Source organism: Nerophis lumbriciformis, linkage group LG06, assembly GCF_033978685.3.
Source record: "Nerophis lumbriciformis linkage group LG06, RoL_Nlum_v2.1, whole genome shotgun sequence".
NCBI lineage: Eukaryota > Metazoa > Chordata > Actinopteri > Syngnathiformes > Syngnathidae > Nerophis > Nerophis lumbriciformis.
In genome coordinates, this window is record NC_084553.2 from 23682898 (window position 1) to 23706774 (window position 23877).

General features: G+C 40.6%; 1 protein-coding gene across 5 annotated transcripts in view; it reads left to right on the forward strand.

The window, feature by feature from the left end:
• The window catches only part of sox6 (SRY-box transcription factor 6), a 200241-nt gene that overhangs the window by 131823 nt on the left and 44541 nt on the right, over positions 1-23877 (forward strand). For 4 of the 5 annotated variants that reach the window (XM_061963933.1, XM_061963937.1, XM_061963934.1 and 1 more), the window contains 2 exons: positions 10217-10340; positions 13677-13756. In XM_061963933.1, coding sequence (XP_061819917.1) covers positions 10217-10340; positions 13677-13756 — 204 coding nt within the window. The remainder of the gene's footprint in view (positions 1-10216; positions 10341-13676; positions 13757-23877) is intronic. The other variant, XM_061963936.1, reaches the window with a different exon arrangement.

Below are 23877 nucleotides of genomic sequence, written 5' to 3' on the forward strand. Positions count from 1 at the left end.
AGATGAAAAAAAAAAAAAAGGCCATTGCATTGATCCTGTGGGCACACAACAAGTTTTAAAGGCTTTTTTGTGCCATTAAACTGTCTTTCATGGTGGAAGTAAACAGCAGGGAACATTTTGTTTCATGATATGAATAAAAAGGATAGTTACGCCTGAGCAGACACACACAATCTTTGTATTCTTTTATTGTAATTGAATCAGCCAAATGATGTAATATTAATGTTTATTACTCTACCCTCCGCCCAAGTGCAGATGGAATAGGCTCCAGCCCCCCAAGACCCCGAGAGGGACAAGCGGTAGGAAAATGGATGGATGGATTTCATAGCATAGTCATTAAGAAGCAGTGTCAATATGTGGTAATGCAATTGTTACAAGAACATGCTCTTATAATCATGGTAATATTCCTTCTCTATTATCTTCAAATGAAATATGCATTTCATCCAATGCAAGTTAAGTGATTCCTTTCTCCCTAGTTGCCAATTTAACGGGACAAAGGCTTCAAAAAACTATATTATGGTAAATATTTTAAACCAGTCGGATTAGTTTAAATAAACAAGGCTGCATGGTAATTACACAAAGATAATAGGGATAATTTGTGTGTTCTCACATGCTTTTGTTGTCTCCTAGGCAGAATGATCATCTCAGTGTGAGAAAAAAAAGCTCCAAAATAGACATTGTTAAAAGAGAATGCACGAGTCGCCCAATTAGCACAGATTGGAACTGTTAGCATCATATTAAGAGAATAACAGCACAGGGCAAATGAGAATATGTTTGTGTTTGTGTGTGTGTGTGTGTGTGTGGCGAGTGTGTGTGAGCCTGTTGTTGTGTGTTGATGATGTGCTTTCTCTTGTGTGGAGAAAGCCTGCCAGTAGGATTATGTGGTGGCATTAACAGCCTAGTCAGACACACTTGGCCTTCACCCAGGGAGGCTCAGTCCAGCCCGTTCAACCCCCATTTAAGGAGACTGTTAGCTGATGAAGATGTGCGCATGCAAGACTGAAGATAAAAGAAAACCATGACCTGACTCATTAGCCCCTGTGATTTAATATATTGACACTTGGATACAAACAATTCCCTTTAGTGGACCCTACTGTCGGAGTAGGGATCAATTTAATTAGTTATGAAATGTGACTTCTTGCCTGGAAGCAGAATAAATGCTGATGGTATATAGTCGTGTGCAAATTGAACAATAAAGCTATCCTCACACCGTTAAGACTTAGTCATGTGCAAAAAAAGGTGGAGCAGATACAATCTGCAATATTCACTAAGTGAGGCTTGGCAAACAACGCAGCCTAGTTTTAACCCTAATTGTGTGCTAAAACTCATGGCTGTTGCAGGAATATAAACAGACAGTCTGTTTTTTTCTCCTGCATGAATAGTGAAAGACAATCAATATGCATGATAAGGTGTGGCACTTATTAGGTGCTCCTGAGCTCTCTGAAGGCAAGAGTCTAGATAAACACACACTCATTATTGTTGTGAATTATACAATAAAAGGCATGCTTTGTTGCATACGCATGTATTCAGACACCTCAGCAGTTTAAGCAACGATAATTATGAGCCTCCATTTGAGAGGTGCCACATGAACGTCTGTAATGTGTGAAATCACACCTGTGGGTCTACTTGAAATAAGTCACCTGAGGGGTTTGTAACAGATCTGGAGAGGGTTTTGTTTAGCAAGTCATAACAATCATCAATCACATCAACATTAAGAAACCAGTCCTAAATGGTGATAATGCATACTTGGCGTGCACATAATAATAATTAAGTGTTTTAATGTTCTGCCTTTCAGTTACAATGAGGCACCTGTTTTCTTAGGCCAGGAGTGGGCTGCCTTCAGTTTAGGGAGAACACATCCTGCAGTGTGGAGCTGATTTGGTTTCGCCCTACAGTATGCATAAACCGTGCTTTCTCAACTAATGTTGTGCAAACTGTTTTGTCTTTGCATTGGCTTACATGCCCATCGTCTTCAGCAGTGGCTACACTCACACATGGAGAATGCTTTGCATTAATAGAATCCACTGTGTACGGGGGGCGCCAGCAGTGTGAAGGGGGCGTGTGTTTTCTTAGGACCGGGGGTGGCAAAGCAAAGCATTCAGCCCATCACCAACGTAAGAAAGGAGCTTCTTGTTTTGGGGTGGAGGAGAGTCTAAGCATTCCCCGATGGAACACAGTGAATGGGCTATTTTTCCTTGCAAAGTCTTCCATAGGAAAGAATTGTATGAATTTAATTTGTTGGTCTTTATTTATTAATTACTTCTCAAAGGGGTTCTATTGTACATAGCCAACTTTTCTTACCTGTTGGTACCTGTGTTTGTGTATCGGGGAATCCCATAAGTTACGAAAATGGGAAGTCAAACCATGGAGGCATGGCTTGAATATTTATAAAACAATATTGCCTTCTTCCAAACTTGCTCCAAAGGAGCCGTTTAAAATTGTAGACTTAAGTTACGCATGTTCCCTTGGTTACGTCAGCGGATATCTCCGTATATGGTAGAGGTTTTCTCGAAGAGATTTGCACGAGTCCGCCATTTTTATGCAGTTGTAGTCTGACGATTAATTTTTCTCTATCTTCCCATTGTGGGGCAGACTGGCTAGTATATGCTCATGCATGCTAAAATCTTCTGCTGTTGCCATTTCTAATAAAAATCAGCATATAGTTCTAACGTGTATCTGTCAGTAAACTTGATAAAGTAGCACTTAAAAATTACAACATGGCTGACAGTGTGGTGACGCAGCCGAAGGGGGTACTGTCTGGAGGAGGGCTTCGGCATGTAAATAAGACGGTGCATTCTAAAGACACGGTCAGAAAGCGGCTGAAAAATTATCTATAAAACAAACTCAATGCAACATGTTGACCGAAACACCACCATAAGATGTAATGTAGACTACAAGAAAGTGTTTAAAATGTAGAAAAAAAACAATCATGATATGAGCCCTTTAAAGAAGACGCAGACTTTACCAGTTTGGTTTAGATACGTTCACTACAGTTGAGTACATTTTGGCTTTCCATGGTTATCGGTAGCAAAATATCCAATCCATCCAGTCCCATTTTTCCATCATCCTTTTGTTGGGTTACTGGCTCTTTTGCAGTTCTCCTCCCCATGTTGATATCACTTAGCTGTAGCTGCCGATGTGAATAATCCATGTCAAATGTTCTTTAAAATCTTTCTGCACCCCGACAATCATAGTCCAGGGCACATCCACAGAGTGTGAATGTGTGTGCACGATAATGATGCAAGCCTCAGAGCCACTCGTGGGTTTGTTTGTCTCCTCGCTCTTTCTCGTCATTAGAAATGCTGTTTGAGGGGGGTCCCTGTGGATATGCCTTGTTCCGTGCAAACCTTTATTTCATGGCGAGACCTTGAAGGGATATTAATTCAGGAACTCTCACTTCCTTCGCAAATCTAACATTGAAATGTAATGTTAAAATGGTATTTATTAAAAAGGGTAAAGTACAAAAAATATGTGTGTCAGTGTGCACATCAATGGCATGTGTTGTATTTGAGTGATAGAATGATCAAAACACTTCCTTGGACCAAGTGTGCTATGTGTATATGTACAAAGCTTTATCACATAAACATGCATTAAATCAAAGCAGAGTGCAGAGATGCCATTTGGTGTTTATGAGCAAACACAAACCAACTGTTTTACTCAGAATTTAGTAGTGCGATGGGGAGGAGTGGAATGATTTCGGGTCGAGTGTGTATGTGTGCGGCAGGCACGTCGGGTTGGTCTACCCTGCTTTCAAGCTCCCTGTCGACGTAATACAGACTTATTGAAATGGCTGTTTTCCAAGATGGCTTGTTGTACTGTGTAAGGAATTAGCGCAGCAAGAAGTCATCTATTGGTTGTTCCCTCTGGATGGCCTGACCTCACTACTCTCAAAATGTGTAGAGTTGCTGCACTTTATCCTGAGCAGCCCTTGGCATGTTATACAGAGGCGTGACTGATGTGCAAGCTATACACTGTAACCTGAGCAAAGATTATCTGCTCGGCACCCCAAACTGTTTGGTAAAAACATCATGGTTCTTGTTTACCAGTGATATATGACTTCAAATGTCACATGGCCACATAAAGTGTCAGACTCTAATACTTGATTTAGAGGCAGAGATCTGGAGCATCAAGCATCTATCTGTAACCACAATCGTAGAGGGTGACTTCCATGTGAGACCTTAGTAAATAAGCAATTATCAGCTGTCTGGGAGGTGACCTGTAGTCAACAACTGAGTTCCAGGAGCTGTTGATGGGTCAAATTGTAATATAGAATTCAACATATTCTTCTGGTTAGACCTCAGTGTAGTATGCACCTGCGTATACACAGTGGTGAGTGTTAAATATGTCCTGCTGTCTGGTGACTTATGCTGCTGCTACTGTTGCTGGGGTGAACCCTGACAGCTTCCCCATGATCACTTTCTGTTTAAATGGATCACAAATAGGTGATTTCTTCTCAGTCACAGTGTTTGCGGTGCACTTCACTAGGAAGCGGGGGGTGGGTATGTGTGATATCGCAGTTCTTGCAGCAACAGCTGAGTGAAGTTACAGACATTCCTCCCATAAATATGTGAAAAAGAACATGATAGGAGTAGATATGACAGATAATAAGATGTGAATGAATGCATCAAAGCTAGTCTTATTAATGTTTTTTTTTGTGATTTTAATTTTTTTTTTTTAATTATTCATGTAAAATGACATCAACATCTTCATTACAAAGGTACCTCCTTGTCTTTGTTTTGTAAAAGTTCTACATTCTCTCAGTCTACTTAAGGCAAATCAATTCAGATAATATCCAACATAAGCAACAGTTTGAAAGGTGTGTTTCAGGGTGTCAAGTAGCAATTCATCAGGATATTAGACGCAGAAAGTCTTTGCAAGCTAATAACCATGAAACATTGGGGTTAAAGAGGCAGGAGTTTTTCTTACAGCTTCTTTATCTTGTTAACACTCAATGATTCTGACAGTAAAAGCAACACCTCCTCTCGTGGTGCTTTTCAATTCACAGTCCATACAGAAGCTAGTGTGGCTCAGTGCATGGATGTTCAGGGATAAGGGCAAGGGAGGGTCCTAAAGCCCCCTGGGTTCTTTGAAGAATCTTCATCAGACAGTCGGGAAAATGGGTGCTGACAGGAGGCCCGGGCCAATCTTGTACATCTCCATTTGCTCTCAGTATCTGCGAGACACATGTGCTCATGTGGCTTACTATTGCTGTATAAAATATGACTTTATTAACACAGTACATGGGGTCCCACATTTTTTGTACAAAAGTTAAGATATACATGTATGTAAGGAACTATACATGTACATATTCACACAGGTATATATTATAACCAATTTCACAAAGCTTCACAGATGTACCCACGTCCTGTGACATCACGCACTTCAGGTGGGTAGTCCAGCTCCTGCCAAATACGTTACCATGTCTTGTGTAACATTCTCCTTATTCTTTCTAAGTTCATTTAGGCTTGTAAAAATAGCCTTTATAGTTATTTTTTAAAATAGCCTCATATATTAAAAAGTACAAACGTAATACAATACAATTTGTCATTAAAAAATCACCACAATAATTATTGTGCTGCAAACATTCTGGCATGACAGACTGTGCCAGTCTGGCATTTTCTTAAAGGTGTATAGACAATATATTATTAACATACAGTACCTCCTTTGTCCAGGGTTTACCCTGCCTTCCGCCCGAGTGCAACTGGGATGGGCTCCAGCCGCGCCGCGACCCTAAAAGGGACACGCGGTAGAAAATGAATGGATGGATAGATGGAGTATCTCCTTTGTGGCCCAAAAAAAAAACCTTCTAGCATTATTGGTTTCATTGTCAATGCACCGCAGGACTGCTTCTAAAATGCCCGTAAAAAGTGGTTCATGCCTGCTGCATGTATGAAAACAATACACGACAGGTAGGAGGAGCGTGATAACATGATGTGCAGTAATTGCCATGGTAAAAGCCCCGTATAGTACACGCAAAACCCCCACTTTAATAAGACGGTCTGCACGAGGTATCAATTGCACCCGCTGTCTTAGTAAATCTCAGGCCCACTAATAGTACACGCCACCTTATTGTTTGCACAAACTGTTCAGGCGTGGTATTTGGATCTTTGTAGATCAGACCCTAAAGCTGGAAAGTTGTAAAATGTACTAATTAAAATGAATGCTGTCAAACAATTAAAACCTTTAGTGATTGATTTATTAGGATCTGTAATTAATTTATTTAATTGATCTTTTTTCTAATCTCACCTAAAGAAAATGAAAAAAGCCCTCAACTCTAGGTATTTTTAATTCAAATTCATTACATCATTATAAAGTGAAGTGAAGTGAATTACATTTATATAGCGCTTTTTCTCAAGTGACTCAAAGCGCTTTACATAGTGAAACCCAATATCTAAGTTACATTTAAACCAGTGTGGGTGGCACTGGGAGCAGGTGGGTAAAGTGTCTTGCCCAAGGACACAACGGCAGTGACTAGGATGGCGGAAGCGGGGATCGAACCTGCAACCCTCAAGTTGCTGGCACGGCCACTCTACCAACTGAGCTATACCGCCCCAAGACAGATATATAACAATATAAAGTAGCTTTATAAAGTAATTTGTTGTTTTTGAACAAATACGGTTTGTTCTATTTGCTAAAATAAAACATCAGGTCCATATAAAGTGCTGAAGTTAAAACATCAAAACACTTACCTGATTAAGAATAATTGAATGTTTAACTTGTTTGCTTTTCCTCCAATTCAGATAATTTTAAAATACACAAAAAAATCTCATTAATCACAGTGATAACAATATTGTAGCAATAATGGTTTAAGAGAACCGATTTCACTAATGAATAATTACATTTGTTACAATTACATGGTAATTTTTTTTAAAAAGAATCAATGGAAATGACATGCACCTGGGGATAGGTTGATTGGCAACACTAAATTGGCCCTAGTGTGTGAATGTGAGTGTGAATGTTGTCTGTCTATCTGTGTTGGCCCTGTGATAAGGTGGCGACTTGTCCAGGGTGTACGCCGCCGCCTTCCGCCCGAATCCAGCTGAGATAGGTTCCAGCGCCCCCCCGCGATCCCAAAAGGGACAAGCGGTAAAAAATGGATGGATGGATGGATGGAAATGTTGTCTTTGATTGGCTTTCCTGACTGTCCATCATATTTGTCTCATACACGTACATTAATATGCAACATTTTCACATATTTTAAACCTTATTTAAAGACAGAAAATGAAGTTATAAACTAGACAACATTCAAACTTCTACATTCCATAAACACACTTCTAATATGTCCTAAAGTTTATTGTGAACATTTTACATTATTTGTTAGCTATAATTTATCCTATCCCCAGTATTTAAAGCCGCTAACACTAGTGAAAGAGTGTTTGCTGTGACTACTGTACAAGTCTTTGTGCTGCATGGCGGTAGTGGTGTTGCTGTCAGTCAAGCACAAGAAGACAACTGGCAGGTATACAGAGCGGGTAACGTTAAAGATTAAAAATTTGATTAACGCAATTAAAAAACAATGCGTTAAATAGGACTGTAATTAACGCAATTATTTTACACCCCTAACCATACATTATCTTATTGTACACTCTCATGACCTGATTAACAACTAGACAATATTGCAATACGGTCCTTGTTATGTTTCCCTGCCTTACAATTACAAGTGGCTTCTGTTCATCAAACACTCACTTGCATCTCCCACAAAGCCGAGCAGCTTGTGTGCTGGTCTGCTACAGACTTCATCGGGTCATCTGAACTGATAATATACTTTATGTTGAGAGAAGGCGGAGCTCCCCAGGAAACCTCTGCTGGAGCGCATTCTGGCAGAGACGAGGGCCTCAGCCAAGTCTGTGTGACTGATCACTACAGATGCTCCTCTTCAAGTATTCAGAGTAGGATCCTTAGCGCTGGGTCTTGAGGGACAAACAATAGCACCTGTTCCTCATAAGATTGCCCACTCATAGTTATTTAATGAAGTCTGGGAGCAGATGGTGTGAAATTACATTGTCTAGTTGTTAGCAATGCTAAGACAAAGATGAGGCGCCAGTATAATAATGCTGTTGTGTTTTAACGGAAAAAGGAACGCCACCGTCCAAGTTGACATCTGCTGTGCTTTATTGTGTGGTTCCTCCAAATCATCTTGGCAACACATTTCATTGGCACATCTACTGTACCTCACTACAGCAACTCACTACTTCTTCTCTCAATCATCACTCAGAAATATGCTAGAATCTCTGCTGCCATGTGCAAGCAGGTAATTGACAGCCCAACTAATCTCCACTATTTGTTCCCACCTTGAGGCTCCTCAGAATTTGATTTGCCTGGCTGTGACTTTAGTTACTGCTTATTAAACGTTAATACTTGAAGCTTATTACTGAAAATCATGTCCATTCAAACTAAATGCATTTATTTTTTCCACCAGCGCACATTTATACTCTCAGTTTTGGCTGGGTAAATCCTGAATATTTTGCGCCATATTTATGGTGTAAGTTGTTTAAGTTATTTTAAAAAACAATGAAAAGTAATACAATGTGATATCCTAAAATAAATTATGTTTAATGTTGCCATGAGGAAATTATCCTTGTTAGTTGTTCCACACTCTATAATAAGCAGTATCAATTAAATTATTGCAACATGTAAATGACAGTAACCTCTTTTTAACCGTTTTTTTTTTTTTTAATTGTTGTTTCATATTTCTGTCTATCTAATTTGATCAGTAATATGATAGTTATCTCTATGACAGGATTGCACAAGCAAGAACTTTAGGTGCTGACATTTTTTTTGTATATTTTCAACTGTTTAAATTTCACTAACCGTTTATTAAATATATTGCTGTTAAGGGTTGTTTTATTTTCCAATGAATTGCTTAAAACATAATACCTAGTTGTTATTTGAAGATAGCTGAATACAAAAGGTGCACTTTCAGTAGCAGAGCCCATCTGGCTTGAGTGTCCAAATAGCCAGACAGAGAAAAGCTGTGTTCCCCAGTGTGCCCCAACCTGTCACTGGCCTCATGTTATGTTATGACATTAATTATTGTGTTTTTCCATATGTTCCACAAAAGTGAGGCAAGCATCCATTGCTCAGCCTTTCAGCTTGGAAACATGGAGCAGAATTATTTGTAAAATATTTTACATTTTCTGTATATTGTTTTTTTGCACCTCTGGAAAAGCTCATTGTTTTGCCCCTTATCGTGGAGCTCTGCACCTCTGGATGGATCAATGTATTTGTTTTGAGTTGGTGTGAAGTGTGAGAGAAATAGGATCGACTGTTAAGCGGGAGCTGCATTGGCTGAAAAGCGGGACTCTTTGCTAACCACAGTCAGAACAAGGGGGGAAGTTGCTGTGAGCACGCTGATTTCATGCCCCAATGCAGCGGCAATAATTGCACCCAGACCATTTTTTTTTATTGCAAGTTGATTTTAAGGAGGGTTGAATGGTGAAGCATTCTGTAAAGTGTTTATTTTAGGGAATGACCTTTATTAACCTTTTTTCCAGGCAGGTTCCCCTGAGGATGCCTGGCCTGATGCTAGATTAACCCTTGCAGGCCCATGGTAGCAAGGCTGCACCCCGTCAAAGATATTCAGGAAGCAGAGAGTGACAGTAAGATTGGACCTTGCTGCATGTGTGCCAACCCCCACACAGCAGTTTGGAGACATAAGCTGCTCACCCACCCTTGACGCAAGAGGGAATTTGTGTTGCTATTCCCTGTAGGGAAGTCAGCAAATGACTGGCTGGTGAAAGTTAATACGAGACTGCAACAGACAAGGCAGAAAGTAAAATGAAATATATCAAGTGGCAGGACCCTTTTACCTGCCTGCTTCTTACCTCATGTTGTTGCAGACGAATTACGAAGAGGTCCAAAAAACTTTCTATGGAGTGGGGTGCACTTAACAATCTCTTCTGTAGCAGTCAGAGAGCCGGTGGATGCTTCACACAACATTTGCATTACTTCTCTGCAGAAGTCATGAAGACTGATACTGGAACAATACGTGCAGACTTTGATGTTTTAAAACCAAACAGTTTTTTGGACTAAGGGCAGGCGTAGATCTGCCAGGTAGTGTGTGAGTACTCGAGGGTCCGCTATTTCCGCAGAGCTCCCTGTCAGCACAAGTTAGGAAGACCTGTGATCTGGACTCCCCCCACCCTGAGTGTAATTTGTGTTTCAGTGTACCATGCCTCCGCTTAGGCCTCTCTCTGATCTCCGCACTCTATCTGTTCAGCAGGTCCAGGGTCACATGCCTCCGCTCATGATCCCCATTTTTCCACACGACCAACGCACTCTGGCAGCAGCCGCTGCCGCCCAGCAAGGCTTTCTCTTCCCTCCTGGAATGTCGTATAAGCCAGGTATGCTTTTCAATTTAAGCCATTTCATCCCCCTTTTGCTTTCCTTACACATGTATCACGTTCTGACGATTGTTGTGTTTTTAATAAACATAGATAACAAAAACTTGCTCTAAACTATAGATGGAGGTCCGTGAATCTTTTAACAGATATGGCAGCTAAGACACAGCCAGCTATGCCTGATGGGTTTTCCAATGAAAGAAAAAAAAAACAAGAGCCTTTTTACTGCATGCTACTATTTTGAAGAAAAAAAATCATAGGACAACTATGCATTATGTGTAATGTAAGAAACAGGTTTTCTTGAGAACATAGCTAATAAAAAGCTTGAATGGCTTTAGAACCAAAAACAGGCAAAACGTTTACTCACCTGCCGTAATTTATTTGCAGACTATATGCCGCTACTTTTTTTCCCACACTTTGAACCCTGTGCTTTATACAATGTTGTGGCTATTTATGGATCTTCACCGGCTGACAGTAAACTTAGCTTTGTCACATCAGACCAAGGAAATTGCCAAACGGGTCACAGTGGAACAATGAAGATGTTCACATTAAACCAATCATTCAGTCAGCCATTTAGCCTGTTATGCACTCACCCTCATCAAGACACAACTCAGCCCCAAAGCCGAAAGCCATCGAGACGGCCGTAGAAAAAGACAAACCGCCGCTGCACAGAACGCAAATCCACTGCCACAAACGGATCCCAAAAGGCCGAACCGCTGCTTGCCGAAGAAGGCACAAACCCAAAGGCGACCCACCTGGAGACGAAAGTGAAAGCGAAAACAAGGCCGAGAAAACGCCCGCAACTCCGACATTAAAGAAGGCAGCCCCAGTGCGCCGGAGGAGGACAAATACCACGCTCTCTGGTGGGCTGTATACAGTGTTAAGAGGCACTGGCTTTTGTTGAATGTGGGAATGAACACAAGCGTTCATGTTTTAATGTGTAAAAGACGTGTGCGGCCAATCAATATATGTACAAAATAAAATTAGTTCAACAATTGTGCGTTCTATAACCCTGAAATTACCGAATGTATTAACCTACATCATTGTGAAAATTAAATATGTACCTCCACACAAAAAAAAACATCAATATATTATTTCCTCCTTCACCTCAATCTTGGGAGTGTTTGAAAAGTCTATTCATTTGTAACAAATTATAAATGTCTAAAAGTTGTGTCTTTTCAGTCTTGACTAAAATGGTATATGCAGAAAAAAGTGAGTTTGGGTTTATTGTAAAAGTGAACCAGAACATGGAAGATGACTGCTCTCAGCAAAGGGAAACCCAAGGAAGTCAGCAAGTTTGCGGCAGAACATTAAAAGGTGTGAAAGTGCAGTTAATAAATTAACTATAAAACCACGGGATGAAATGTCAGCTATTTTGGAACTATGGAGCCATGACAGCCTGAACAACGTGCCTGAGGGGGAGTATTTTACCACTGTGCTTTTTGCACATGGAATTGACATAGAACATGTTTTAGTTCAAATAACAGAAGCTATTATAGTATCATGGTCAGAGGTCGCCTTTTGTATGCTTGCTGCATCATGCATGACTTCATGAAGAAATAGCTAAGGGAGTCTGGAAATGACTGTTACAGGAGAGGTATTTCAAAAACATCTATTATTTCCCCCCTGTCCAACACAATACACACTATATGACCAAAGCAGACAATGTTATCACCCCCACCTGCAGAGTTTGTAGGATACTGCCATGCTCTTTTTTTTCAACGCAAGTGGCCAAGCATTCACCTCCAAGACTAAAGCGCACTAATCTGATGTTGTCATTATGAGACAGCTCCCAGGGACCACTGCTTATGACCCTAACCCTGTTGTGCTCACATGGCAACAAAGTCACTCAGGCACCATGTTGGTAAGTCATCACCCCATTCTCCGACTGTGCTCAATGGCCTGGCATTGTGCGGTAGACAAGCACAGCTGTTAAAGCAGCAGCTCATCTTTGAAAAAAGTAGGACTTTCCAACCTATCTAAATTGTTTACTAAGATACCAAATCATTGAGTTCCTTGAAGCTATCAAGAACAATGCCACAGTTTATTTTGACTCCACCACAACTAGTAGGAGTTAACTGTAACATCCAAACAAGCCCTCACAGTTGCGTGTCTCATAAAATGTTAAGTCATTAAATAGATATTAGTAGGTCAGAGCCAAGTGAAAGTGCCAGTTGCACTCCCTACTCTAGCAGTCCAAGCTTCGTGCTTGGTTGAAAGGTGTTTTAAAACGTAATACTCCTTTCAGCAATGACACTAACCTGGCACTGTGCCCATTCAGCTGAAGTCCGTACCCGATGTGCTGAAAAAACCTAAGACCCACATTGCCCCTCCTTAACATCAGTGGGGCACTCATTTAGGACATGACCCTACCCAGGTTTCACATGACATCTAAAGACATCTAGCCATTTATTATTCCCATATAACTACGTCACAGGCAGGACAAGAGGGAAAGCGATACCGAAATGAAGGCGATGTAGAAATAACCACAGCGCAGGCCCGTACATTCATCCCAGCACTATTTGAAACCACTACTGCCGTGTGATTTTATTTGCCCCTAAATGGGGATTGAATTTCCATGGCCCGTATCACATTGTGCTGTGTGTGCTGTACAAGATTGCAAAGTGAGGCAAGCAGGCGAGGGGCAAAGTGAAAGAGAAGGTATATACATTTACCTTGTCTGTGGCCTAATGGCTGCATATGTTGGTGAGGAGATGTGACAGGCAGAAGTGGGGTCTGAGCGAAGGCCAACTCTGTGCTCCCCACTCCCACCTTTTTCTCACCCTCGCCACATCTTTCAAACCAGCCACACATATATGGACACTTTGATGCTCACACACTTTTTTGAAATGTGCTATTTTGCCGATGACCAGTTTGCACGCAAGTGCTTCCACTCTGCTGCCAAAACAACCTCGTAGACAAACATTGTGCTGAACAATAGCCAGACTCGATTGAAGCTGTATGAACTGTTTGAGAAGACATGCTTGGCTTTTTCTATAATTACTGATTTAAAATTAGAGTAGATACTTAATTGTACTTCTGAACCCAGAGAGAACACATGCAGGCCAACAAATGTTACATTTGTGAAACAAAGTGCTTTGGAAGTTTACGAAAATTAGAACTGGTGTGTGACGTTTCGAAGTAATCCTCCACCAGTCTAACCATCCTAGCCTTTTGTTAATGCAGATGTTTGGGCTTGAAGCCCAAGGGCTTGCTTTAATGTGCCACATGGCAGTGTTAATGTGTGAGAGGACCCAGGATCCATGTTGGCACTTGTCCGCTGGCTGCTGGGCCAGCTCATTGTCTCAACCTGTATGCATTGTTGTCTCTCCCTGACAGGTGATAACTACCCTGTGCAGTTCATTCCCTCCACAATGGCAGCTGCAGCAGCGTCAGGACTCAGCCCCCTCCAGCTTCAGGTATGCACAGTACTATGACAAAGAATGCAAGGGAAGCCCGCCAAGCTCTGGGCAGAAAAGATGGCTAAGCAGCTGTACGCTAAGTAATGAGCTGCACAATAAATAATCCTGGAGCCCCTCCCGCTTACACACGCTCATCATCTTACATATGTAATTCATCCAGTTTTATAGGGGCTTAATCCTCTCTGACTCTCCCAGACAGAGGAGTTAGGAAGATAATAGTTATCAGAAAGAATGAGAATCACTTTGCCTCCCTTAATGGCCCGCCAGTAAATGTATCAGAGGGCAATTGACTGTGTGAGCGTAGAATCTCTCTTATTGCTTTTATCTTGTAAACCCACTGACATACTTCTGTTTATCAGCCCCTCATATCTCTGTTGGGAAAACAAAAGAAGATAGGAACAAACATGTGAGCCATCATATCAGGTTGTGTGTGCAAAGAAAGCCAGAGAAAATGTTGGGATGGGCTCCAAGCCCTATAGATCGCTCCGGGATGTTTCTCATAGTATTTAAAAAAGCTGAACCCAGGTCAGTGTCTAACCTGAGGCTATAATGTTTAATATAGATGATTATCTGGATTGGTTCGTTCACATTCTATCATACACATGAGATTTGTGTGCAAATACTGTTAAGTGATGAGGATTCTCATAGCAACATGATTCAACATTTAGTTAAAGAAAATGATTATGCCAAGTCAAGTCTTCTCTAATCAAGTCATTTTTAAACACAATAAATGAGAAGAGACAGAAGCTTTTAAGTGGCCACTGCAGCTTCTACCACAACAGTAAAAGTTTTTAAAAAACTGTTGTGTGATGCTCAACGGCACGAATAAACATGTCAAAATCAAACAAGATAGCTCAAAACAAGGGACGGGGAGCACTCTTTACACACTGATGTATGTGCCATTTGTCCTTCGGAGGCAACCACTGTCAGTGTTAACGAGCCTTGGCAAGTTGTAACAGTGCTTGCAGCCGTCTGTGAAGAGGTCTGTGTCATTATGCGCCCATGAGAAGACCTATCAGAAGCATGTAAGGCAGGGATCCTCAACAGGCGGACCGCGGTCCATGTCCGGACCCAGCGACGTGTCCGTCCGGACCTAGCACGAATTATAGTAAAAAATAAAAAAAAATTTTTTTTTATTTTTTTTAATTATTATAATTATAATTATTATAAAAAAATATAATAATTGTATTCATCTTTGAGTTATCGCTAGCGCAAGTCAACGTTCTTTGTTGTTTTTAGTCAAATATCTCCACGTTTCGTTTACACTTCTCCTTGTCTCACTCACTCCGTCTCTCTCTTTCTCTCTCTCCCTCTCTTTCTCTCTCTCTCTCTCTCTCTCTCTCTCTCTCTCAGAGAGAGAAAGAGAGAGAGACGGAGTAAGAGCGAGAGAACGCCACTCTGATTGGCTGATTCCGGGGTATGGGTTGTCATCTCTATCACAACGACGCGCTGATAGGCTGTTACCACCTGGGTCATACACATGTGTACAGTGCATGGAACCTTTTGCTGCAGGCACACAGTTGTCTCGTATCGCTACTTCGCTAACTGTTCACTCGTCAGTCACTGAATGTGAATCAAATCACAATGGCAAGCTCCAAGTTGGCTCAGGCTGGTAGTGGACAGGGAAAACCGACGTTTCAAGGAAGAATGGACAGAGCAATATGTTTCATCCTACCTACTGCAAGTACCAGACCAATGTGTCTAATATGCAACTGTACTGTTGCTCTGGTGAAAAGTGAAAATCTGAAACGTCACTATCTGAAAGAGCACCGCGAATTTGAAGAGACATTTCCTCATGATTCAGAGCTAAGAAAAAAAGAAATCACGAGGCTGAAAAAGTCATATGAAACATCAAGCAAGATTTTTGTTAAATCTATGACACAACAACAAATAGCAACATGGGTTTTGGGTAAACACAAGAAGTCATTCTCTGATGCAGAAATAATTAAATAATGCTTGACTGAAGTGATGGGTGCCATGTTTGAAGGCAAAGAAAAGGAGGAAATGACAGCTAAAATAAATCAAATCCCACTCTCTGATGCCACAGCTACCAGACGTACTGAAATACTGGCTGGTGATTTGTCCAAGCAGCTTTGTGATGATAAAAAAAACGCAGAGTGCATATCCCTAGCAGTGGATGAGTCCACTGACACCACTGACAAAATGCTCAGTTGTTGGTGTTTGTGAGGTATTATGATGAGGAAAAGGGGGAGTTTATTGAAGATGTTTTGAGCCTGGCAAACCTCAGTGGACAAACAAGGGGAGAATACATCTATAAAGCAATATCAGAAATGCTGAATGAAAAAGGGATAGATCTGAAGAAAGTTGTGTCCATTGCTACTGATGGAGCTCCAGCCATGTTGGGGAGAGAGAAGGGACTGGTTCCGCGTCTGAGAGAACACCACCCTGGCCTGATATCTTATCACTGCATAATCCACCAGTCTGTCCTTTGTGCAAGTCTTGGAGAAGTGTACTCTGAAATCATGAGTACACTTCTCATGATTTCAGAGAAGTGTACTTAATGACACTGGCCTGGATTTATTCAGTGGCAATGATCATCAAATGTTTTGTGCCAAAGTTCAAAGTCTTTGTTTCAACCCCAAGAGCCCAATTCTCCCATTGAGCAGCTGTGTTTTACACAATGGGGATGCACTGTACAATAGTTATATTTGCACATGAATGAGATCTGTTGAGGTCATTTGTTTACCAGGGATAGGAGGGTTGTGTTTAAAAGTATTTATTTTTTGTTAAAACTGAAAGTTTTATTTAAGTTCTTATTTATTTTTGTTTCAAAGAAAATCTTTCATGTATTTTATTGGATATTTATTTTATTTTTGTTAATTTTAAGAAAATGTTAAACTACTACCTACCTCCTGCTACTATATAAGCTTGACCGATAATAAACGGACCCAGCTTGTTTCAAAAAAACATTTGTGGACCTTCAAGATTTGTACTTGAGGACCCCTGATGTAAGGTGCTTACACTGCAAAAAGTCAGTGTTCAAAAACAAGAAAGGGGTATTTTATTTGAACTAAGCAAAATTATCTGCCAATAGAACAAGAAAATTGGGCTTGTCAAGACTTTCCAAAACAAGTAAAATTAGCTAACCTCAATGAACCCAAAAATACCTTAAAATAAGTATATTATCACTAATAACAACTGTACTACTATACGAGTACATATTTTCTATTGTTTCATTGAAAATAAAACAGCGAAGTCAATTTGGCTGTCATCTGTTTTAAGTATGAGACACAATTGTGTCAAAGTCATGATTTTTTTTTTTCATGCTTGAAATAAGAAATTATTACTTTAAAAAAGTAGTTTTATACTTGTGAGTGTAGATGACACAGCTTTGCAACAGTTGATATTCTAGTTTCAAGCATGTTTTACTCAATATAGGTCATAAAATCTCAGCAACAAGCTGTAATATCTTACTGAGATCATTTAGGACCAAAACCCTTAAAACAAGTAAAACAATCTAACATAAAATCTGCTTAGTGAGAATAATTATCTTATCAGACAGAAAATAAGCAAATATCACCCTTATTTGAGATATTTTAATCTTACTTAGATTTCAGTTTTTGCAGTTTACCGAGCTCCGCTTTTGTTTGGGTTTGCACGTGATGATATTGTTTTGAATTCAACGTTCAACTCTGGGAAGGATGGGTGGTTCATGCTCTGGCTATTTATAGTGGCCTAAGAAGTCAAATGAGAGTCATATCTCTGAAGGTTAGGCTGAGAAGGAGAGACAGGTCCAGAGTCATTAATTCTGATTATGTATCTAACCCTGGGAATGGGCAAAACCAGCACCACCAAGACCATGACTTGGCTGACCTTTAGGGAACATAGTAAACAAAAAAGAGGAGCATTTTCCATTAATTGAAGTCTGTCTGCCTGTCACATATTTCATATGCTGTCTGCTATTTACCCTGCACAGAGAGACTCTCCTTAAAACAGCAAGGCAAGTCAAACATGCCCTTTACAACAAGGCTGGGAGTGACAAACAAGGTGACTGTCACTACTTCATCTTAGGAAGCACGGCAGAGACAGCTGTGATTAAAACATCATATCGTGACACCCATATGATAGAGCAGTCACTTGCCTTTAGAGCCATAATTACACTCTCATTTCTTTCAAATAAAACCACTGAAAAGACACCGATACAGTGTGAGACTAATAAAAAATGTAGTTCAAACATCGCAATATTCACCACATATCTGTTTGAGTTATTTGTGGTACAACCCAATGTTTATTTTTTGCAGAAATGTTTAGTGAATATTTCATAATGGTATTTAGCACAGCCTTCACATTTTAGCAACTGTTTTTAATAAGCAACACTTTAATAAATGTAACTTAGAAATACTTTATATAGCTGGTATAGAATTAACTATCGACTAAAAATATACTCAACGCTTCAGATGGGTACTGAAATTCGGTGCTATGAGAGTGCCAATGTAAACGGCTTTAGCAGACTAGCGTATCAGGAGTACAGGTAGTTATTTCGGTTAGCCAATTAATAATAGGCTGATCGATGGACAGCCATTTATCTATTGATATATTTAGTTTTTGCTGTGCCCTGCCATTGTAATTGTGTGATAACTCTTCAAGTCGGACCCAAAAACATGCCGCTGCAGACATGTGAAACGCGCTTGACAGCCCAAATTAGTTGTAAAACGTTATATAATATATATAATTTTACAGGATACGTAGGGCTGGGCGATATGGCCTTTTTTTAATATCTCAATATTTTTAGGCCATGTCACGATACAGGATATACATCTCGATATTTTGCCTTAGCCTTGAATGAACACTTGATGCATATAATCACACCAGTATGATGATTAAACAAATACAGTGCACTTTTGTGCATGATGTCACACAAGATATTTCAATAACTGTCAAAAAAATGAGCTGCATAATTGGAAATCAAATAGTGTATGTCCTTCGCTATGTGGTAGGTTCCTGCGGACATTATCTCCTTATGTTGTTGATTTTTTTTTTCATACGGTGTTGATGTGGAATTGGTTGCCTCTGCATTTTGTTGGTGTGGCACCAAACGGAGATGTTGACATGCGGAGTTTCAAGCACTCTTCATTCTCTAGCAGGTGACTTTTCAAATGATGCTACATATTAGCAGTAATGCTACTTTTTGTAGCAACGCTTTTGCCCCACACTTGACAAATTACGGTTGTCTGTTCGACATATTCCCACTTGAAGACAAAAAACCACCGCCAGACGATGGACCCCTATGCTGTTTTTCATGGGAATTAATTCTTCCTTCATTTGTTACCAGATTCGCACCTTCTTTCTCTCATATTACCACTCGCACCACAGCTAACGTTACCCATGTCGCTACCTCTTTGCTCCGCGAGGGCGTATACGTATGTGACGTATGTAAGAAGGTCTGCTTGTTTTATGTCTCTGTGAAAAGGAGAGACAACAAAGAGTGAGAAGAGCCTGTAGTGTAATGTCCTCAGCTAAAAGCAACTGCGTGAGAACGTATACTCGAATATCACGATATATAGTAATTTTGTATATCGCACAGAGACAAACCCGCGATATATCGAGTATATCGCCCAGCCCTAAGCAAACGTAATCCTAGCCCTTTCTTGCTCTGTCACTGATAATATGATTTAAGGGAACATTTCCCCCTTTCAAATTATTACTATGTTTTAATTGTATTTATATCATTTAAGTATTTCAATTCATATTCTGTTCAACTTACATGTCACAAAACTCCTTAAAATATGTTCTGAAAACAAAATGTATATGTTTACTAGCTGCAAGTATCGTTTTCAGCACTGCTTAAGCACCGGGGCCGCTTCAAAAGTCTGAATCTGGCACAAGTATCAGTTAACATATATTAACAATACCCATCCCTACTTAACACACTCCCATTACTATCGAATCGTTCTCTATTGTCTTTGTATAATTTTTAGAATGTGTTCATTTTTCTTGCTTGACAATATTTTGCTGTCCCCAAAATGTGTTAAACATTTAGCGTCACCTCTAAACACTTTAATCCAACTGTATACTCCTTTCAGCTGCATAGCAATGTACTATTGTCAACAATTTACTGTGGTGAAATTATTAAATAAACTGTAAAAAAACAATCATATTGAAATAATTAATTCCACAATGCTGCAATCAGTCATGCAGTAAATGAAGCTGGCCTCTCCGTCATTCTTAATGTTGGCTATGTGGCCCCTTCACAATCTCCTCTGTCATAACAGTCTGAGATCCAGCCCTCATTACCACCCACTCTCTCTGAGTGAAGAAACCCCAACAAGGTAACAAAGGCTTATGGATGTAAATGAATTTAGCCGGATGTGTTTGAGTGCTGGGGACTATAATTTGCTTGTCAATACAGGGTGGTAGCATCACTCCGCTAGCTGGCAGTCTGCAAGTGGCTTGTCACCACACAAGGCTGTACCACAGGGCAATTTCACTCAATGTTTTCCTGACATATTGGCTCTCGTCCTCAACTCACAGGAGAGAAGGCGGGTAAACTATCCCAGCGCGACGTGCCCCTCTTCATTAGTGCCCACACAGCGCGGCGATGCAGCCTGGGATCAGCAGGAAACAATGGCTGCATCCTCGCCTGTCTTTCCCTGATTGCAACTGACACCTCTCACCTAACAGAGGAAATTGTGCTTAGATTGTAGCCCAATCTGTCTCGGCACCTACTTTATTCATCTGAGTGAACAAGCAAGAATGGTATTTTCCTAATTCTACAAAATACATATATATTTGTGACAAGAATTAAACTGTGGCAAGAGTGAGAAACAATTTCCCAGAAGCCAGAGCCCCATTATTTTACACACATTATAAAGGACTATTATTTTGATAAAATAAGGAGCTTTAAGACGTTTTGACAGATTACAGTGTTAAAATGAATAGAACATATGTGTGCTCTATATCCACAACCACTGTTACAACACAGTGAATACATAGAAACTGAGATTTCAACACAACATCTTGCCACGGCTTGTAGAAGTGCTGCACTTAAATTCTAAATGTATTCTAAATGGGTTATACTTGTATAGCGCTTTTCTACCTTCAAGGTACTCAAAGCGCTTTGACAGTATTACCACATTCACCCATTCACACACACATTCACACACTGATGGCGGGAGCTGCCATGCAAGGCGCTAACCAGCAGCCATCAGGAGCAAGGGGTGAAGTGTCTTGCCCAAGGACACAACGGACGTGACTAGGATGGTAGAAGGTGGGGATTGAACCCCAGTAACCAGCAACACTCCGATTGCTGGCACGGCCACTCTACCAACTTCGCCACGCCTTGTGTAGATTATCCGTTATTCTTCAAAACTAGACTCAAAGTCAACTGGCTTTCTTCTTGATTGTTAAAAAAGTTTAACATTGAACACAAACGATACAAAGATGCTTCCACCAGAAATGCAGAACTGATAGATTGACGGTGAAGTATCTTCCACTATCAAGAAGAATTCCAGTTGAACTTTTGCTTGTGATTGTATTTGAATTTAACTTTGAGCTACGTGCTTCCAGACACTTTTGTCTTATTCTGTTTGAGTGTTGCCGTTGTACGCCACTGATAAGCCCTAGCATTAGTTTGCAAGACATTAAAAGCAACCCACATGCTCAACCACAATTAGACCTGGTCTCACACAGACAGATCATACAGTACATCTGAAGGAACACTCGTTGCTTTCGATGACTCGGGTGATATTAAACAGTGTTTGACTGTCAGGGGACAAACAGGAAGAAAGTGGGAGTGCAGCAAACTGTACATTATCGTTTTGTTTGGACGTAGTGCAGATGTGAAGAAACAGATTCCATCATTAACAAGTGAGGCACTTTTGACTTTGAAAGAGACAGGCAAAGAGGAGGGCAGGACAGAGAGAAGTATACTGCCATACTGTGGAGAGCAGCTGTTTCTGTGTTTATGAGCGGAGGAGGCCAGTCTTTGAAGGTAACCCCGAGCAGTGCAGCAATGCAAGCTGAGTATAGAAGGCTGCCTAATAGGGTGGCTAGGTGAGCAGCTGGATGGAGGCTGTGGTGAACAGAGGGACAGATGGACAGATAGGGTGGATATTGCTGTGCGAAACACAGAACGGGATGGCTGAGTCTGGGGCCCCTGGCCCTGGAGAGCCCGCACAGACTCAACACTAAGAAGCGAGACAGAAAAAAAGAGAGAGAGAGAGAGACAGAGAGTGGAAGAGTGGAAAGTGGAAAGAAAAGGATCTATATCCTGTAGATGATAGAAGAAATAGACCCAGTGATAGCAAGCCAGGATGGGGTGGAGTGGAGCAGGTTGGGTGCCAGCAGATGAGACAGATGTTGGGCCATACTGGAAAGCATCGGCACAGTGCACCAAGATGCCTTCTTCCACTCTTGACATCTGGGCCTAGCCTGGGTCAGCCTGCCTGCTCGCCCTGGGCAATGAGCCTGTACAAGCCTTGTGGCAAACAGGGCTGGCGCTGTTCTGCCTTTTAAATGGTGAGGTGCACTGAAGCACAGTTAATGCCCTCATATCCAGCCCAGTGCTCAACGCCCAGGCCAGGCAGAGGTGAATGAGACATTTACAATTACACACTTAGACACACGCACGGACGCACACACACACACACACACACACACACACACACACACACACACACACACACACACACACACACACACACACACACACACACACGCACACACGCACACACAAGGAGGTACTGTGTAATTAGGATACAATGGCAAGTAGTGGATACTGCTTAAGGTTCTTAATATGCAGATTGTAATTGTTATTGTTTTAAGAGCAAACAGTTTGTCTTTTATTCTCTTGGTGTTACGGGCCACAGTGGTAATTTTGAAACATACCATCATTGTTGGCAGCGGCACGTCTGACAAATATCTGCCACTGTGTTTTCCAACACATATTGCCACACTAAGCCACTGCGTTTCTTGAGGAAAAACAAGAAGCTCATTTGTTTTTCCACACCAGGTTTTCTCTCCCTCATAGCATATGTTCCAGTGTTTGCACAGGAAACTATAATTGCACGGCGTTATTGTGAGCCAGTACAGTATACATTGACGAGTTTATCATTTTTGATATTTGATTGAATAACCAGAGAGCTGTTATAGTTAAATCATCTAGTGACGATTGCTTTTGTCTAACATAATCAGCAAAAAGTGTAATCTCAACTTAATGTCGCAGGCAGCAAAGAAAAGTGCACATCACCATTTAACCTTAGCTGCGACTAGAGGGCTTGTTTTTAATTAGCAGAGGCTAACAGGCTGACCTTGTGCATGCTGCACTCACTTTGAATCCATGCTTGCAGAGAGCGGTTCTGCTCTATTCGGAAAGGAAATAGGGAGATCAGAAGGTGTACCTTAGATTTAATGTATGCGTTTCCTTTGGTGGAAAAAGTGGTAGTTTTTAAAAACAACTAAAACAAATCTAAGCACTGCAGAAGTGGCAAAACAAACACTTTTATATTAATAAATTGTTTAGCCCACTCTTTAATGTTCTAGAGTAGTTGTAAGTGTTTGCTCTCCAGCTAAAACTAAACCCTTAAAGATGAGGAGGGAGAAAGAGGGACAAGCGTTTGGTTCAGAGGTTCACTTTGTTTTCAAATATCTCTAATTTAGAACTTGACCCTAATTGTAATTTAACTTGTTTTACTCCCAACTGGCTACATTACAGGTGTTCTTTTTGGTTGTCGGTTTTTTTTAACCTTTTTTTTTTTTTATCCAGGAAAGTCCCATTGAGATTACGGCTGCAGCTCTTGCTTATTTTAGTAATTAAAATACTCTATTGAACAGTTTGATCGATTAATCGACCAATTGGATATAATACAATCTATAGCCTCTATGCGTATTTTCTAAAAAACAATTTTTCTGCTTGCCAAATTCTTAATTTTTATTCTAATAAATGCAATTATCAACATTAAAGTTGCACTTTTAATATGTATGCATTAAGAAAACTTAAGCTCACCCACACATCCCATCTATTACAGCGGTCTTGCGGGAACTATGTCCACATATTTAAAGTTTCGGGCACCCCATGCGATCCAGATTTTATAATTTGTTATTAATTACACTCATTAATCAACCGAAATAACAGAATATAATTTAAAGTTTTTTTTACT